Source organism: Delphinapterus leucas, chromosome 8, assembly GCF_059928025.1.
Source record: "Delphinapterus leucas isolate spDelLeu-1000000601 "Yukka" chromosome 8, BTC_Dleu_Yukka2, whole genome shotgun sequence".
Taxonomy (NCBI): domain Eukaryota; kingdom Metazoa; phylum Chordata; class Mammalia; order Artiodactyla; family Monodontidae; genus Delphinapterus; species Delphinapterus leucas.
In genome coordinates, this window is record NC_143136.1 from 30470001 (window position 1) to 30489760 (window position 19760).

General features: G+C 46.2%; 1 protein-coding gene across 5 annotated transcripts in view; it reads right to left on the reverse strand.

Annotated features, from left to right (window-relative positions):
* The window catches only part of NRP2 (neuropilin 2), a 115116-nt gene that overhangs the window by 69107 nt on the left and 26249 nt on the right, over positions 1 to 19760 (reverse strand). For 4 of the 5 annotated variants that reach the window (XM_022567493.3, XM_022567494.3, XM_022567495.3 and 1 more), the window contains exons 3-7: positions 11271 to 11452; positions 5235 to 5465; positions 4013 to 4168; positions 1949 to 2118; positions 1 to 77 (exon numbers count right to left, since the gene is read on the reverse strand). The exon at positions 1 to 77 is cut by the window's left edge and continues 79 nt beyond it. In XM_022567493.3, the coding sequence (XP_022423201.1) occupies positions 1 to 77; positions 1949 to 2118; positions 4013 to 4168; positions 5235 to 5465; positions 11271 to 11452 (816 nt within the window). The remainder of the gene's footprint in view (positions 78 to 1948; positions 2119 to 4012; positions 4169 to 5234; positions 5466 to 11270; positions 11453 to 19760) is intronic. The other variant, XM_089916485.1, reaches the window with a different exon arrangement.

Here is a 19760-nt window from a genome sequence, read left to right on the forward strand (position 1 = left end):
TAGCCATTCTGGGTTTCCCTGGAAATCGCTCCCTGCGTCGCGATGGCCGTGAGCACGGTTAGAAAACGTAGGTCCACCTGAGGAAGACAGGCGGAGAAGGAAGGGGGCCTTGACTCTCTTGACACAGGGCTGCATCTGGCTTTTTCTTCAAAGGACACACTTGTAATCCTTAGCTCACAACCCGTGTCTGTGACTCGCTCACAGGTATTGGTGATCAGTATCTGTTTGCGTCCCCTGGACAGTTGAACTCAACTTATTCGAACTACATTGGACACCTTTAGAAATTGGAACTTGATTTTTTTTCTTCTTTTCTCTTCTTTTTGCAAATCTGAACAGACAGGATTATGTTTATCTTAAAGGAATCACTGAACATCTAGAACCATGACCCCTTCTTACTCAACCACGACCTGCCTTGGATAGTGAACGTGGATGCTGGTTTAAAGGAACAATGGCGAAATCCAATCCAATCCACTCCGCTCTGATCCAGTCCAATTCAAGCCAATTCACTTTCGATGCCCTAGTTGCCAAAGTCTCAGCTCCGAGCTGTTTCCCCTCCCCTCAGTTCCTCACTCCATTGTGTATTTAGTGGCTCAGGTCACCAAGGGGTCAGAGGGCATGCAGAGTCTGCCCAAGCAATTAAGCTTATGCACCGAGTCCTGACCTTTTGCCCGATGAGGAGGGCCAACATTTTGAGGCACTTCCCCTCCCACCACACCAAGCACATTTGGAAATTGCTGGATGTTATTCCTTTGCTGACCACAGTGTTTCTTAGTGGCAATCTCTGCGTGATCAAAATTTAGCCAGCACACACCGGTAAAATTTGATTCAGTAAGCATTTATTGGCTACTTAGTATGTGCTCAGCACCATTAAGCATTCTAAAGGAGTACACAATGCTGTGTATGTGTATGATAAACAGGTGGAGAGCAATCAGAGAAAGTATATGTTTAGGACCCAAAATGAGGACTACAATCAACAGGATGCGGGCTAGAAAGGAGAACTTTCTGGAAGCTTTGCAAGATGAGAAGCATTATTGGAGAAGCAGAGGAGAGATAGTGACAGATGGCCTTAGGGTTGGGCGTTAGAACCTCTGTGGACTCCCTGGAAGTTTCTAAGTGGTCATTCTCCCTTTCCTGTTGTCTGCTCTGCGATGTCCTTCTCAGAGTAGAGGTCGCCGTGTCGCATCAGAGCTAGGACAGGGTTGTCAGTGGGTCACGAGGCTGTCTGCCGTGTGTCATGAAAGCAGTCATTGCTCTAGCATGGAACTAGCAGCTTGCTCTTCCCTGGGGATGAGAGCTGGACCAGTGTGTAGTGCAAGGGAGGATTACTCAACAGGAGCTGCAAGTCTTGAAAGAAGGAAAGCAAACAATAGTCTGAAAAGATGCTGCAGGGCATCCAAGCAACTGGAGTTTCACTCCTGGCAGTGACATTTTCCCGTGTGTTCTCCTGATAGCTATAGGCAAAACCTTCCTGGGAGGGCTCCCTCCGAACAACAAAGACCATGAGAAGCTGCCATGCTTCTCATGCCTGCCCTTAGGAAAAATGCCCCCTAAGTCTCTGATGCCTCCCTATGCTGAGAATGAGGATGCTCTGTAACTGCTTATGGAAGTTCCTTGGATAACTATAGTGAAAGTGCAAACAGCTTCCCAGCCAAGCAACTTCTCCAAGGCCTGGTAATCTTCACAAGGGCAGAGGCAGTGTCCATCTGACTTGTTATTTTATCCCAGCACTTAGCACAGTGCCTGGTATAGTCTATTCGTGGCTGGAATATGGATTTCTTTGGATGGATGGATGGATGGATGGATGGATGGATGGATGGGTGGATAGATGGATGGATGAAAGAAGTTCTCAAGTATGTTGTGTTTCTTTGTCCACCCTAGCGAAGGAGCCAGCCCCCTTGCCCACCAATGCACAGACACTCTGCACACCCTCTGGTATCTGAGTCAGTACCTGGAGATACTCCTTGCTGGAATCCAAGTTGGGTGTCCAGCCGTTGTCATCGCCATGGAGCCGGCTTTGGTGAGGTGTCCACCTCCCATCAGAGTAGGTAGATGAGGCACTGATCTGTTCATTAGCAATCCGGCCAGACTCCATTCCCAGAGGGACATTGCACTGAAAGTCTGGGGGATGGAAATGGTGAAGGGCAGAGTTAGGTCTCTCCACCTTAAACCCCTGGGACCCCCAGAACGCTGCTCCCTTCTAGGGATGAGTCCTTGCAGGCACTCCCTCATCTTAAAGACCTAATTATACACTCACATTTTAAAAACAACTACGCCAAGTCACAGAGATTGACACCCCCTCTGGGTCTGAAAGGAACTAAATTTGACCTAAAAGAAATCAGGCTGTGGATAAATAAGAATCATCATACAAATTAAAAATACAATCTGAAGCACAAGAACTGTTAGTGCTACAGGCTACGGATGCTCACAGTTTCCAGATGCACTCTTATTGAAATACAGGTAAACGCATGATAGACTTGGGTGGGCTGATACATCGTGGGAAGCCTGCTTTATTAATAAACACCCAGGAGGCACTTTTGTTTCTTTCTTTGTTTCACTCAACTGTCTCATGAGTTCTGGCACAGAAGACAGATGTTACAAAGCAATAAATACCTGTCTTTGGGAGACCTCTCTGTAAGCAAAAGTGTGTCACTCTGTATTACCCTGCACCACCTGTCTGGGCAAATGGACCCAGGAGTCACTTCCCCTGGGCTTGCGCTGTCAGTTTAATTGCTGTCCTTCCTATGGATCCCATGGACACTGGTCAATATTTGTGTGTGCATGTGTCAGATAAGGACCAGCAAACTTTTTCAGGTATCAAACCTACTCTGTAGCTCTGTGACCACACTGGCCATTTGCAGAACTTGGTGCAACTCACAATACTGTTTTCTTGTCACTCAATCTTCATGAGCTCTTTGAGGGAAAAAACAAAAGCAAAACCCAGAACAAAACCCGTCAGTCGGCCAGGCTGCCGTGTCTGCAGGTATGCATGTGGTAAGCTGCAGGTATGCATGTGGTAAGCTGTCTACAGCCATAGCAGGATTTGCCCAGCTCCAATCATCCTGAAAGTGTTCCTTTAGTCCTTCAAGTTATCATTTGGGCTGCTTGGTGAAAATGGCAGCACATCTTAAGCACATGTCCAAGAGGAGCTGATTTAAAGATGTAGCTCGGGGCAAGAGACTGATGGTCTGGGTTCAAAGACAGCAGGTTCCATGACCACTGGGGTTAGGGTTATACTTTCTCTGTTTGCACATAGTAGAAGCTCAAAAAACTGGGTTTATTAGAAGAATGAACTGAGAGTCCAAGCAGTGTACCAGCCTAGTGAGAGAAACTCTAGCCAGGGCCAGAGACGTTTAATGTCAAAATATATGTATATAGAGAGAGGTTGAAAATTGCTCAGTTTTTTGACAATGGTCACTGAGGCTTGAAGAGGGAAGAAAATGGCCCCAGACTCAAAAAATGTTAGCACAGGAGGGGACTCGATATAAATATCCTAACTAACCTCCCTTTCATTCTGAACCTTGAGATGGTCCTGCGACATTCCACGGGAATAACTAATTCTTGGTATACATACTTTTTCTTTTTCTTTTTTTTTTTTTTCGGTACGCGGGCCCCCCACTGCTGTGGCCTCTCCCATTGCGGAGCACAGGCTCCAGACGCGCAGGCCCAGAGGCCATGGCTCACGGGCCCAGCCGCTCTGCGGCACGTGGGATCCTCCCGGACCGGGGCACGAACCCGCGTCCCCTGCATCAGCAGGCGGGCTCTCAACCACTGCGCCACCAGGGAAGCCCCCATACCTTTTCTTTAAAGAAATGAGTAGCCAGATTGACATTTATCCTATTTTCATTAATCTCTGCCTAGCAAGAGGACACAGCTCCCATCCCCTGAGCTCAGATGTCACAGCAAATTCTGGAGAATTCCCATCTCCTTCTCTTGCAGGTCAGCCTCTCTTCCCCACACACCCTCACAGCCCTGACAGGAGGACAGGACAGAGGTTCCCAACCGGCCAACTCACTCTCTAGCGGCTCTTGGTGAACCAGGTAGTAACGTGCAGAGAAGCCATCCTTGGCCACTGCCATGTCCGTGTGAAAGGTCAGAGAGAGGATCCCAGTGGCCGAACGGAGTTCAGAAGGTGTTTTGGTCCCACAGTACTTGCCAATCAGGGGTCCGACTGGACATGCAGGACAAAGAGAGGTCACAGAAATGGAAATGCCAAACCCCATTGGCCATACATTCTCCCTTCCCACAATTGCAAGTCATTCAATGGAGCATCACTTTGGATGCCTTGGCATAAAAGAGCAACCAGAGATTTGTTTTAAGAACAATGGCTAATGTTTTTCCTGCACATTAAAAAGTATTTTCACTGACCTGGCCTCATTCTGTTTCCACAGCCCTGGGAGACGGACTGGAAAGCTATCATTATAATGCCTGTTCTACAGAAGAAGAAATTGGGGTTTGGAGAGGGCACATGACTTTTCTTTGTTCATACAGCTAGGAAATAGCAGAGCTGGGACTCCAACCCAAGTTTCCTGACTAAATCTTATGCTTTTCTCAGGAAATGAAATTGCTTAGCCATCAAGTCTTCCTTACAGTGCAAAATACTTAGAACGACTACAAAAGTGAAAGACTGGTTTCCTTGCTGATACCAAATATACCCAAGACTTATGCTGGTCTCCACCTGAGAAGTACAGGTTCCTCTTGGCCTTGGGGGATGCACCTTTTATGCATCTATGACTATATAAATGATAATAAAATTACAGTAATTATAGTGATGATAATAGCAGCTTATTTATACAGATAAGACACAGAGAGGTTAAGGAACTTGCCCAAGGTTGCAGAGCTGCTAATATCAGAGCCAGGATTCAAACTTAGTCAATCTGGCTCTAGAGTCCTATTTGGGCATAGAGGGTGGTCACTGAGTCACTCTCTATGGCAAGCCTGATGACTTGGAGCAGAAAAGAACATTACCTATAGGTTTTCTCATCCTCATCCAAGTATCTACTCCTATCCTTCTCCAAAGAAATATCTCCAAGAGAGAAAACTGTCTTTCTACAATGTATCTGAAGTCATCCTTGGTGAAGGATAAGAAGAGAAAGTCATCATGGGTCATAGGTAAACCCTGAAGAACTTTAAAGTCTTTGTTCTCTCTCTCTCTCTTTTTTTTTATCGCTCCTAAAGCAATTAGCAGGCAAAGGCGAAGCTACTGAGAAGTGCCTGGTGATGGCACCATCACTCACCATGGGGGATGCCATCCCAGATGTCCAGCCAATCGTATTTGCAGTCTCCCTCTCCCACCTGCAAAGGGTCGTGCTCCAGGTCAAAGGTCAGGAACCGCAGGATGATCTCCATCTTGGGTTTGGCCAGGATGGTGAAGGTGCAGTCCAAGTTGTGTGGGTACTTCTCGGGAAACCCGGGGGACTCGATGGTCCCGTTGGGGCTTGTGAAGTTCTTTGAACAATCTTCGGAGCCTGTATGTAAATGAGAACCATAGCATTAAGAGAGTGGAAGAGGATGCCTTTCTCTGTTGCCTCTGTCACATGGGTTATTTAAATGTTTGGGCCCAAATTTCCCTCCTCACAAAGTTTTTGTTTCCACTGGAGTGGCCCTTGAAGCAACATACTTTTCACATCAACGTTTCAAGCCATTAAGCCTAGACCATCTTTAAGGAGAGAAATTAGGGAGTAGAGCAGACTTGCTCTACATATTAGAGTAACAGCAGCAATGGAGGATTTGGGAGGGGGGTGGTGTAGAAAGAAGTGTGTGTGAGATACAGGGAGGGAGAGAAGAGAGAGATGGATTCTCTTGAAAAGACGAACAGAGTCTTCTTTCTCAATTACTCAGCTGCTTGCTCCAGAAATGTAAGTTATTTCAATCCTCAAGGAAGGCTTGCTGATTGCCAGCAGGGAAAACAATGTTACCCCTTATTTATTGCTGACCTCAACACTGGCCCCCATTGTACCAGAGCCAACTTGGTGCCCCCATCTCCCTCCAAGATCCAAGGTGCCTCAGGGGAGGGGCAAAGGGGAGCTCGGGTCTCATTCATGTCATGACTATATTAAAACTAGCGGCTCTGTAGTGGTCAGACAATTAACAATTGAGGTTTGTAGCTGGTGGATCACAGCAGGGTTTGGGGATGTTAAAGGCCGCTCCAGCAGCAAGTTTGGAAAAAATGTGGCAGTGCATTGACATTTGGAAGGCTTCTGGTTCTTTTGTGGTGGGGACGGCCTTTTTTCTCTCCTAAGCTCTTGTGTCTGCTTTCTTGGGGCTCACGGAGGCGTCTTATTAAATGCTGCGCACATTCGCATCCTGGTGCAGGCTTGGACCGCAGCGGGAGGGAGCTCGTAAAAGGATTACAGCCACTGTCTCCCCTAATGCCTCAAGGTGGAGTCACATTAAAAGGGCCCTCGTGCGCTGTAACCCAGCCACCATTTGCCAGGGTCGCCTGGGACGGTCCCAGGACACTGCAGCCCAGACCACGGGCCCAGGGAGCTGCACGGAGCCAGAAGTTTTGCAAGTTAACGCGATGAATGTAAATGCTGCACAATTAGCATTGATTTCACTACGTTCTGATTTTAAAATTGAAAAAGGGAGCAGGATTTATGAGGGGAATAGTAGGCACTCTAAGCATGAAGAAAAAACACAGAAATACTCGATAAACTAGGTGTTTACTGGCAGGAAGTGTCCTCTGGGGATCCCACTGAAATATAACTGCGTGATGCCAATACACTGATCTTAGCCCGCAGCAATGTCTTTATCCGTGGCTCCTGCAGCAGCCCCTCGATGAGTCTCTTTATTGATGATGGCTTTCTGGAAAGCGGCAAATGTCTGACTTGGAAAAGGTGCCATGCAAATAAGTGGGGGAGGGGATGGAAACTTTTTTTTAGCATCAGACAGGAAGTTCCAATATCCCTGCTCACCCTTCCATCACCTCCGCCCTTCCAGCCAGCACTGAGCCTTGGCAGGGTGGGAACCCGGGACACCTGGGGCGAGAGCTAATCTTTTCAGGATTCTTCTTCGGAGCCTCTCTAATGCTGCATCCCAGAGGCTCTGCGTTCCACCTTCATTCTGAGGCCAGGTGGCCCAGTGGGCAGCCAGGCCTGGAGGCAGGAGATGAGATGACCTCTCCCCCAGTTTGTGTTTACTATCAGAACCCCAGCTTCTGAAAGCCTCCTCCATGGTCCAGGATGAAGCAGTTTAGCAAAGCCAAGCCAGCTGGCAGGTCTTCAGGTGGCTGAGAGGGATTTTGAAAAGGTTTATGGCTGCCCAGCCACTTTGCCAGAGGAAATTAACCCTATTCACAAGTTGTTTCTAGAAAAGGCATCCTGACACTCCCTCCTAGCGTTTGCCCTATTGTCATTCCTTTCCAAGGCAAGGGGAATCACCCCCCACCCCCACCCCCCGGAGTAGGGAATTTATAGTGGAATCTTTCTTTAGTCCCTGTCATCCATGGGGGACAGGCGCTTCCACAAAGGACACTTAGAAAGCCCAAGAGAGGCCTGGAGAATGTGAGATTCTAAAGTACCCACAGTTTCCAAGGTTCTGTGGTCCTGTAATGGACTGGAGAGATTTTTTTCAATCTGACGTCCTTAAGGCAAAAAGAAAAAAAAAAGTGTGTATCTATCTTCTGACATATGGCTATACATGGGTGTATCCTGTGGCTTATTCTGAATGAAGTAGAAAAACAGTTTTATCCTTTTCATGCAGAAAAATCAAGCCTGTCCATTACAATCGTGCATCCGTCTATAATTGTACCATCTTGCTGTTTGGACTATGGTCAGTGTCAGAAAGCAGGCAGCTGAATATCAAATGTGGAGAAGAGATCTCAGGAAAGGGTGACCATCCCTGGGACAAGGGTTGAGTCTTGCAGTTATCTACCTAATCCAAGAGGCTTTTCTGCAATGTGTCAAAAGGATTAAAGGTTAAAAAAATAGCTTAGTCAATAAATACTCAAGTTCATGCAACGCTAAAATTGTCCATAGAAGCTGGGGGATTTTGGCTGCAGTGAATGATTTCATACCAAAGGACTCTGGTATGAAAAATGCCCACTCCGTGGTTTTTCACTGTAAATTGTACGATAACTCTGCAAGCAGAAGAAGAATCTGCACACATAAGGCTATTGAAAACATGGTGGATTTATCCAAAGATGAGTTGAGGCTGACCACAAAGGTAAATCCAGTTCTTCAATTTAGGAAGTGGGAGTAGGGGGTATCCCAGGTTTTCTCTGTCTGTGAATAACCCGAGATTTCAGTTTCCAAAATGTCACTGGGCACCGCGAAAGAAAACTTGATCTTGAACTTTGGTCAGAAGACAGGAAACAAACACACAAACCCCCCCACATTTTCCAGTGATTCAGTTTCCAATGTTACTTTTAAAATTATTTTAAAATTCCTTTCTCTGTTCTGCTTATGATTTGGTGACTTGGGATCACTTAAGTCAGTGAGTTGTTTGGTTTACCCTTTTCTATGTGGACCGTCTGGTCATACACAGACTCTTTCATAAACCACTTCATTCAGGGCAGACACGAACCTCCCTCTCCAGCCACTCACCCCCATCTGTACGGAATTGTGAGTTTATTTCTGTCAGTATAACTCTGCAGCAGAGCCCCGCCTGGGCGATGTGCTGTCGAAGGCTTCCAGAGTCCTCTGTACAGTTGTGTATCTGTTTACAGTTCCCCCTTCTCTCTCTTTATGAATCTGACTAGCAAACACAACTGTGTTTGTTTAGATTTCTTCAGCATGTTCATGCGTTTCTTTCATGTTCTGTGGATGACATAACTTTGTGTGTTTTCTCTCAGGGCTCCAACAGTGGAGATCTGGGTGTGGGACGTGGCACCTGGAAGAATGCTCATCTTCCTAAACTTCTCAGTTTTGAACTTGGCACACCCCGCCCCCTGCACATATACGTGCTTTATGAGGGTTGACTTTCAGGCTGAGAGCTGTTCTTTCCAATGGGCATGATGGCATGTGTGAACAGCGCCGAGGCCACTGGGCTCTCACCTCTTTCTTACATTCCCCAGAAGAATGGCTGTTGTTGGCCTGTTACCTCCCGCTGCTGCAGTAATCTTTTTCTTCCTTCTGTAGGCAATCCCAGGCCTTAAAGTAGACTGCCCCACTTCTCGATGCCCAAGCCACCTTCCTTGGCCGGCTCCTTTGTTTCTAGGCATGCTGCCTCATTCAAAATCCTACGCCAGCCTGTCCTCAAAAGAGCAATGCTGAGTTACGATACCCTCTGTGTGTTTTGTCTTTTAAGATCGACTCTTCACATTTGCATGATGGATAGAGCTAACATTCACGTTTTTGTGTCGATTTCTGGAGGATGTGGCACCATCCTTTGTGAAATACTAAGTTGGGAAACATGAAACAGAGATGAGCTGGAATGGTCCTCCGCACCCTTGTTCTGACTTCCGGTGGCTAGCTCCCTGGATGCCCTTGCTTGGAGCTGTTTTCCTTTCATGGTCAGCACAGTGGAGCTGAATGGCAGCTTTAGCACTGGGGACCTAGCTACCTAATAGATTTCCCAGGTAACCTACCGGCAAGCCACTCAGTAGCTCCCTCATTTTCACATCCATAGCATGTTAATCATACCTTCACAGTTATTCACTCTGCCTCATATTATAACAATAGTTTACCTTGCAATTTACCTGTCAATTTACACATTCATCCAATAACATAGACTGTGCATCTGCTCTGTGCTGTGGGTTTACACACTGTCTCCCCAACCAGAAGAGGGCAAACACCCCGTTTCCTTCCTTCCTCTCTTCTCTCTCCCCACTAGTCCCCAGCAGAGGATGGCATAATGAGGGGTCCATCAGTGCCAGTGGCACTGACTAATCTGAATCTCACACAGGACTCAGGGGAATGTGGATGAGGCGATTTGGGAGCCTCACACCAGCCCGAGCCACTGGACACACAGACTGTCAGTCCCTGTGACCTCATGTAGTCAGCTGCATGACGACCCGTGGCAGACGGTCTTTCCTGGGACTCGTGCCCTGGGACGCTCCCGGCTCCCACTCTGGCTCCAACCTTTCACTGGATTCTACGATCTTGTTCTCAGGCAGACAAATCTGGCAAATATTTAGACAGAGTGGATATAAAAAGTGCTTTCAGCAGCTACCACTTCCTTTCAAGAATTGTTTGGCGAAAAAGAAAATATATATGAATAGTTCCCCTCACACTGAACTCAACAGGCGCCGGACTTGGGCCCCTCGATGACAAGGCTGACAGCCTCCCCTTTCAGCAGACTCTGTCCATGAGTTGTAAAACTTGGGCTGCTGGCGAGGGAAACACAGTCGTAGATGGGGTGGGAGCCCCTGAGGTGGGGGGATGGGCAGGGGTGAAGGGAGAACTGGAGGATAAACTTCACTTAGCCTCAAGATAATGAGCTCACACATGGGAGGGAAGGGCACGCTGCTTGGAGTGCTTCCATGGAGATGCTGAACCAGCGACTTGTGAATCAAAGTTGTCTCTACCCAGTTATGGATATTAAGCGTTGGCCCATATTCTCAGGATCTAAAGTAATCTAAGGGGGACCTAATGGAAAGCAAGTGGTCAACTTAAAAGAAAGGCAATGTGCTTCTCCTCTCTTTCTGCTATCTTTATCAGGGTGTTGGCTTCATCGGCATTTAGGAAGTGTGGGTTCAATGGGTAGACGTGATGCAGTGGAACAGCAACGGGAATTCCTAGGAGCCATATTTGGGTGTAAAAGCAACTGCGTGACTTTGTTGGTGGTAGTGGTGGTGGTGGATCATAGTAAGATTTTTAGAGACTCCTAACACTGAAAAGATGATGTCCTTCCGTCCCACGTAATTCCAAAGAAAGGCTGTGTTAAATCATGAAGTAATCAGGAGGACGTTTAACCAAGTTTTGTTTTTACCATGAAGATTATTGTGATTTTTTTAAAAAGACACACAAAAATCAAATTCTTTCCAAAAGTGTTTTTCTATGTAACAGGTTCTCCTATTGTTTCGTTGCCACAAACAATGTTTACCTGCCCAACATGCTGCACCCAAGCACTAACCTGGCAGCTCGCCCTCTTAAATTGGCTGGTAACTTAAACTGGCTTTTCACCTCAGGCTGTCTCCAGGTTCACCTTGAACCTCTCTTCCCTCCATCAACTTGCTTAGGCTGGATAAAATTAGAACCCTTACCACCTGTGTCAACCCACTGGGCTCCATCTATGAGCACATAACTATTACGTAGTTCCCGCACACAGCACCCCGTGGTCAGGCACAGAGGGCAGAGTCCCATCTTCTCTCCACCCATGACCACACTGACCTGTCTTGAAGATCTCATAGCGGAGGGAGAAGCCTGCCCCCTGCCGGGCGTAGTCGGAGGTGAACTTGATGTAGAGGACCGAGCCCGAAGAGATAATGGTGGGTGGGGCGATGTTCCCACAGTGTTTTCCCAGGAGGTCTGCGGATTCGCTGTCCCCGTCCCGAATCTCAATGAAGTCATACCTAGGTACGGGTGGCACAAAGGGGCACATATGAGAAAAGACCAGTTTTAGGAGATGAAAAGGACTATTTTCTCCCTCCAGCTCAGGTGCCTCCATCCACTTCTAGACATTCAGGTGTTTCGTATTCATCAAAGGGCACTTACGTTTGCTTGTAGAGACTGGCAAACATAGATATAGGAGGTTGCATTGCTTTCTGAAAGCCACACAGAACGAGCACCTCAGTGGATGGCTAGACTTTAAGGCCTTATCTCTTGCTCGCATAAGAGCAGTAGCGTCATTCTATCTAATGTCTCAAATATTTTTTTCTTTGTGCCGTAGCACCATTTTTATTTCCATTATGATCTCTCTGAATCTTAGTCTTTTCTTCTTAGCTCTGTGTCTCTGCATGTTACTTAACCCCTTTGAGCGTCAATTTCTTCATCTGTAAGATGAGGATAAAAATATCCACTTCAGGGGATTGGGATGGAGATGGAATGAAAAAATGTAAGGAAGGTGCTAGGCACCGAGTCAGGCACATGGGGGCTGTTTCAGAGAGATTTGTTTATTTTCCTGCCTCTTCCCCAAGTTCAGTTCTCTCCTGGGTCATTTGCTCTTCTCTTTAACGTTTAGTGACAAAGACTCCCCAACCGTGGGCCACCTGCCTCGTTGAGACGACTCTGCGAAGTTCACAACAGCAGTGTCTATCTAGTTAACAATGTGTTTTTTAAAAGGAGTCAGCACCACATTAGATAAGGCAATAAAAACCTTTCTCCAGGGGCTTCCCTGGTGGCACAGTGGTTATGAATCCGCCTGCCAGTGCAGAGGACACAGGTTCCAGCCCTGGTCCGGGAAGATCCCACATGCTGTGGAGCAACTAAGCCCGTGAGCCACAACTACTGAGCCTGCGCTCTAGGGCCTGTGAGCCACAACTACTGAGCCCATGTGCCACAACTACTGAAGCCCGTGCACCTAGAGCCCGTGCTCCGCAACAAGAGAAGCCACCGCAATGAGAAGCCTGCGCACCGCAACGAAGACTAGCCCCGCTCCCGGCAAGTAGAGAAAGCCCGTGCGCAGCAACGAAGACTCAAATGCAGCCAAAAATAAATAAATAAATAAAATTTTTAAAAAACCTTTTTCCAAAAGCAGGGGGTGAGTCCCTGGGGACCCAGCATCTCTGAGCATATAACTATTAGTCTCAGCAAGAGGCAGAGCGGGCTGCCTTCCCCACCCTGAGGCCTGAGTTCATTTCAAACAGAACCAAACTGGCTCGGGTTGGGGAAGACACCTCAAAGACATCCTTGGCTAGGTTCACGGGACGGCACACCTGCTGTGCCATTTTATCAGTACAGATGCACATTTTCAGCTTCGGTGTGTGGTCTGGCAATCCTCACTGTCCTGCGTCTGGGCTCCTTGTCTGGCTCCCAGGGAATACTCCTGTCACAACTGCTGACGTGGAACATTTCTTCCCCACCAGCTCCCTCAAATTGCTGGCCACTCTACCATTATTTACTGAAAACCATCCATCTCCCTCTCTCTCCCTGTTTATTTATTTTGCATCAACCTGTTAAAACAACATGTCCGAAATCTCTTCTTTTGGGGTAAAGAGAGGGACCGGGAAGGCTACCCTCCCTGGGATGTGCCACACACACAGGATCTGTGGGAGCCGGTGGCCTGCAGAAGTGGCTTGTTTGAGCTGGAGTGGCCTGAGGCCTCACCACCGCCCCTGGGAGCCATGTTTCAGATGGCTCAGCCACTTCCAAATAAATAGGCCTTCGAAGGGAGTATATGGAGCAGACCAGGGTTAGTTCATTCTTAAACCCCAGAGGGCTGGAATCCTACAGTCCAAAGAATCGCAGAAGCTGGTTAGAGTCCAGAGAAGAGGAGATGGCAGGGTTTTCCCCCAGGAGCTCTGAAGAGATGGACACAGATTGGGAAAGGCGGGGGTGGGTGGGGGAATCTGTTTAGGTCTTGTGATTTCAGTGTGGGAGATGGTGCTGACTTTGAAAATGTGCTTCCTCACTTTCAAAACAACAGTGAAAAGACACTTAGCTTGTTCTCAAAGGAAATTCCCCCAAACCTTCTGGAAAACCCCTCCTTTGTATTTCCACGATGAGGTAAGAACTGTTGGACAGTCACTCTCAGCTGGGTAATGGTGATGCCTTCTTCACCAGGGTGCACAACGGTGGAGAAGCACCTATATCCATGGAGCAGACATTACCCAGCTCGCCTGGAGGAGCCAGTGTCCCCCTAGCCCACACTCATCCCTGAATTAGACAGAACAGGGTTTGGATCCCAGCTCAGACTTATTAGCTGGGTCCCCTCAGGCAAGTCACTCAACCTTTCTGAGCCTCAGAAATGGGGAAAATAAGAGCAAAATAGGGCTACTAGAATTTTTCTCCTAGGGTTTTTCTGAAATTTAAGTGACCCACATCATCTATATAAAGTGTCCCAGCACATGCTTCATGAGTGTTCATGGGGATTTCTTGTATTTTCACACCCATTTCAGAGGAGAAGCAGCTGAGCCGTAGTGCAGAAGCGACTTTCTCTAAGAGACAGAGCAAGTGAGCAGAGATGCAGTATAAGAGGGAATGTACATCTGTTCAAACATTTTGGAAGGCATTTTGGCAAAAATGTGAAAAGAGTTAATATGTACACATCCTTTGATCCTAGCAATCCCACGGCTAGGATTTTTTCCTAGGAAAATAATCAGACAATTGTGCAAAGATGTAGATGCATCTTTGTGTGTATATATTTTAAAAAGCATGTGAAAAGTGAAAAGATGCTTTGTTTATAAACAGCATTGTGTCTAAATGTCCAACAGCAGTGGCGGGTAAATGAATTTTGGATATTTATAAAATGGAATACTCCACTGCTATAGTGAAAGTGCTATAGGTCTAGTTTTTTTTTTTTTTTTTTTGCTTTTAAGGAAAAATGTCCACGATATATTGTTATGTTGAAAAAAAGTAGATTTTTTAAAAAAGTATGCTTTAAAATATATATAGGTATATATATTTCCTTGCATATACATACAGAAAAAGTCTGAAAGCATATAGACTAAAATAGGGACTTCCCCGGTGGCGCAGTGGTTAGGAATCCGCCTGTCAATGCAGGGGACATGGGTTTGAGCCCTGGTCCAGGAAGATCCCACATGCCGCGGAGCAACTAAGCCCGTGAGTCACAACTACTGAGCCCGCATGCCTAGAGCCCGTGCTCCGCAACAAGAGAAGCCACCGCAATGAGAAGCCCGCACACCGCAAGGAAGAGCAGGCCCCGCTCGCCACAACTAGAGAAAGCCTGCGTGCAGCAACGAAGACCCAACGCAGCCAAAAAGAAAGAAAGAAATTGAAAAAAAAAGAATATAGGCTAAAATATTAACAGTGGTGAAATATATATATGGATGGTGGGATAATTTGTAATTTTTACTTTCTTCTATTATCTGAATTGTATACAGCGAGCCTGCATTTCTTTAAAATATATAAAATAACGATACTCCCATAAAGAATTTTTTCCAAAGTAGAAGAGCTGAGAAAAATAATCTAGCTCTCAAAATTTTGCAGATAAAAAATACCATCGTCATCGTGACAATCATCATCCATCTCACAGAATCACCGTCAGGACTAAATAAGACATAGCTTGTTGGAGCGCCTAGAATAATACCAGGGACATGGCCCACACTCAGTGAATACTTAAAAAAAATGTTTTTACAGACTACCAGATAGCTCCAGTGTTTGTGTTGCCAATTTCTATAGGAAGGACAAAAAAAGGCCCTGACATCCCACTGGCTTGTTCATCAGAAGTGGAGGGTTTTATCTGGTTGCCTAAACACCTGTGGAGTAATCTAGGGGATTAACAGAATCAGAGATGAAGCAAGGCTACCCAGCACATGTCATAGCTATAAACTTGCCTCAATTTACTCAACAGATATACCACCCAAATCCTTTTGGGTAATGCGGCCAGCTGCAAATACATCCTTACATAACTACGTACACATATAGTGAAGAGAGGCATTTTTGGAAAAGGTTCATATAAATCAATCATATCATACAGTTTCTCTCTGAGCTTGGTTTTTGTGTTTTTTTTTGCGGTACGCGGGCCTCTCACCGTTGTGGCCTCTCCCGTTAGCGGAGCACAGGCTCTGGACGCTCAGGCTCAGTGGCCATGGCTCACGGGCCCAGCAGCTCCGCGGCATGTGGGATCCTCCCGGACCGGGGCACGAACCCGTGTCCCCTGCATTGGCAGGCGGACTCTCAACCACTGCGCCACCAGGGAAGCCCTCTGAGCTTGTTATTTAAAGGACCCCTCTGGTGAGTCCTTCTGTGAAGTAAATAATCAGTCCTTACTTCAACTTCTTAGAAAAACTGGATTTTCCTATCCAGTTTGCTTGAGGGGAAAGCGACCCAGTCACAGTTAGGCAGCTAACACCCCCCCTTCCCTTCAGTGTCGGGGTTCTGCCCTGTAGACAAGCCCCAGCTAACCACCAGGTCTTCTGGCTGGGGTTTTTGTATGAAGGGCATATTCCAGCTGACATGCTGACTCCACAAAGAATGTCTCACTTACCTCCTGTGTGACTGACTCATTTGGGGAAATTTTTTCTTATCGGGGATTTGCTACAGCTGGAGTAAATCTCCTTAGAAATTTCAGTGTTGTCAGGTTCATTTGTGAAGACCTAGCGGAGACTTAGGAACTTTGTGGCCTTGGAATAGATCTGACTTTGCCTCTAGCATCTAATAACCAGCATTTGTTTGGTAAAGGAATCTGGGCTGCAAACTCAGAGCTCACTCCAACGATAGTCATGTAGGATAACCTGAAAAGCCATTCCCCTTATTCATCTTCTGGAAGGAAACAGAAGCCCCCTAACAGACATATTAACTATTGTGTTTGCATTTCATTATTCCTAATCTCCCTCAGATGAAAAAATTCCTTTCAAAGCTTTAACACTACCTTTTCTTATTTTATTTATTTACTTTCCTAAGCTGAAGTAGCCATCTCTACTCCAGTTCTTTTTTTCTCCCTAAAATGGTTCCCCGAGTACCTTTTTACTTTTCACAGATTCCGACACCTGTATGTTGAGCATTTGTCTAATGAATGCTTTCTGTACTTTCTTTCTTGACTTCAAAGTCTTAATTTCTCTCCCCAAATCCACATTTTGGGCGTGCGAATCTTGATGGTGGAATTAATTGTAAGAGTCCACAGGAGAGATATGAAAAAGCAACAGTCTCATCTCTTCTTCTCATCACTAGGCAGACATGAAAAGAAGCTTTCTACTTACCATAACTCTATCCACACTTGATGCTGCCCAGCAGGCCACCAAAGGCTGGGTCAGCCAACCGAGCCTGTGCTGGAAGATTTACCACGTGGAGGCCCCTTCTCCCAGGGCTGGATAATGTCTAGCCCCATCCAGAGTCTACCTTTAGGGATGTCACATAGAACTGCTTGTGAGGGGACTTCTATATCGTAGGCAGAGTACTTAGCTGCTCCAAGGAAGAATGCTGTGCCCATTCTATGGGATTTGTCTACACATCTAAGCACCTCTGCAACCAAGTCCTGAAGCCATAAACTTTGCCAACCAGGCAATGCCTCCTCTCATGCTACTTGCATCATGAATGTTTAAGCCATCACGTTCTGGACATGGCAAGTTCTTTCCAGCCCCTGGGCTTTGCACTTTCTCTTCCCTCTGCCTGCAATAGTCTTTGTTAGCCTTTGCTCTGTCTGGTAACTTCTCATTCTTCTGAGTGCGAATGTCACCTCCTCTGAGAAGCCTGCCCTAGTTACCTCATTTCATCTGGCATGCCCTTATTTTCTACCTCACCACCCTCTCATTGCCTTTCTGGCTGTTATCATAATCTGTAAGCTTTTGTCAATATACTTTACTTGTTTAGAATCTGTGTCCTCCACTAGACAATAAGCACCACGAGCGTAAGAACCTCACCTTTTCACAGATGAATTTATAATACTTGCACAGTGCCCAGCACATAGGAGGGCTCACTAACTTTTTGTTGAGTGAATAAATGATTGAGGGACCTGAGGTTGACGTTACATGTTAAGAAGAACGAACTCTGCTTTTGAGGGGTTCGGTCCGTTTTACACTCTGCATTTGGGCACCAACACACTCACTGAGTTATTCTGGCTGTATCTGGAAACCAACATGTTGCCTTGTGACTCGAAAACATGAAATATAACATTTTGAGTGGAAGAAATATCTCAAATCATGCTGACAGCGTTTTCTCTATTAGCGGCAAACAAATCAACTATAATTAAAATGCTGTCAAAGTGATTTGAGATTTTTCTCACACTTTCAAAGTTCCATATTTCATGAGTAGATTATCCAGGCCAGAGAATTTACCACCTCCTGGAGTGCCTTTCTTACAGGAATCTCAAAGACATCTACAAACACTGTCTTATTAATCCTTGCATTAAAACCTGCAGGGACAACAGGAGGAAAAAACAACACTGTCACGCACAACTTTCTCAACAAAGAAGCTGCCCGAGATCCTAAGAGGCTGTGAGGTGGGTCTGCATGACGCCGAAGTTTCTGGTCAGTTCAGGCCCAAAGCCAGGTCGCCTGGTCTCCAGCTTAGTAGGGACATCCAGCTTTTATGGAGAAATCAGCTAGCTGTCAGGTCGGGTTTTTTAAGAAGCCATTTTTATTTCCTTGAATTTTTCCCTTTCACTGGTACCACTTTTATAAGAAGCTGGTATATCAATGAGAAGAGCTCCCATTTACTGAGCATTCACAGTGGGCTAGATCCTCACTCCATGTAGACAGTATTTCATTCAACCCTCACTTAATACACACCAGGCCCCGATATGATTACCATCCATTTGCAGACGTAGAGGCTGAAGCTCAGGGAGATTAAGCGACCTGCCCAAAGTCACACGACAAGGAAAGGCCAGAGGCAGGCTTTGCCCAGGCGGTTTCACTCCAGGGCACACTGACCTCGCCTCTGTCCTCTGGCCTCGTTGTTGCATGAAGATTGGAGAGCAGTGGGAATGCCAGATTGCCAGAACACTGTAACATTAGAAGGTGCCAGGCGCAAAGACACCTCTCCGTCTCAGTTAGAGACTTAACAGAATCTCACTCGTTTTACCTAGCTGTTTTGTTTAAACAAAGCCTGTAGGACTTGCCAAATTTAATAGACAAATCACCCATAGATGCAGTGAATGGATTTGGAATTCACGGTTTCAAGACTCATCCAGTAGAAATCCAGCTTGTAAGTGTTCAGATGGGATAACATATTAATTTTTGTAACTGAAGTATTTTTATAAGTACATATATACCCACAGGCGAACATATGGTCCATTGGGTGAGAAAACAGTATCCTGTGTGTTTATACGCTCTTATAGTATCATCTAGAGCAGATATTTTTCAGCCCATGGATTTCCAGTAGGGTCCACAGATGAGTCTCAGTAGGTTGGGGAACCCCTACAATCCTACACAGAAATTTTGTGTGTTTGTGTGTACGCACATTTTCCTAGGGAAGGGGTCTGGGACCAAAAAAAACTTTTTTTTAATTGCACAGAAACATATCTGTCTACAGGGCTGTGCGTACTCTGGGAAATGCAGTGCATGGGTTTTGTGGACAGATCCAGCTGGTTCCTGGCACATGCTAGTGGTATGATTTCAGGCAAGGCATTGATCTTCTCTGAGCCTCAGTTTCTTCATCTATAAAATGGAAATAATAATACGCCCCACCTTGTGGGATTGTTGAAAGGTTCGTGAAGGTATATACAGGCCCAGCACAGCACGGGATGCCTTAGAGAGTGCCTGCGAGGCACTGGCCATTTTGATTATTACCTGGGTTCTACAAAATAGGATGGCAGACTTGGGGGAGAGAAGAGTTACATACACACGATGCTTTGGAAACTGAACAGGTGAAGATGAAATGAAAAGTAATAAATTTACAGACAGTCTCAATGTTCCCCAACCTCAGTGCTATAGAGGGTGGTTTCGAAAAATCCTCCTCCTGTACAAACGCATCAACAGTGCTTCATCACTTGAGTTTTTGAGAATTCGTTTCAGTCTCATGTTTCCGAACCCAGGCTATGGAACCAGCCAGCCAGGCTGGGTTCAAAACCACCTCCACTCCCATTTGCTGGGTCTTGAAGAGCTAGGCACTCAACCTCCCTAGATTTGGTGAGTTAATGCACGTCAACAGCTCAGCACAGGGCCAGGCACATAGTAAATGCTCAATAAATAAATGTTAGTTGTTATTGCTGCTGCTGCTATCATTATTTGTTGTGTTGTCTAACTCCATATCATTATTATGTCTTACCTAACTTATTACCATTATTTGCTCTCTAACTCCAAGGACTCACACACCGCATCGGTC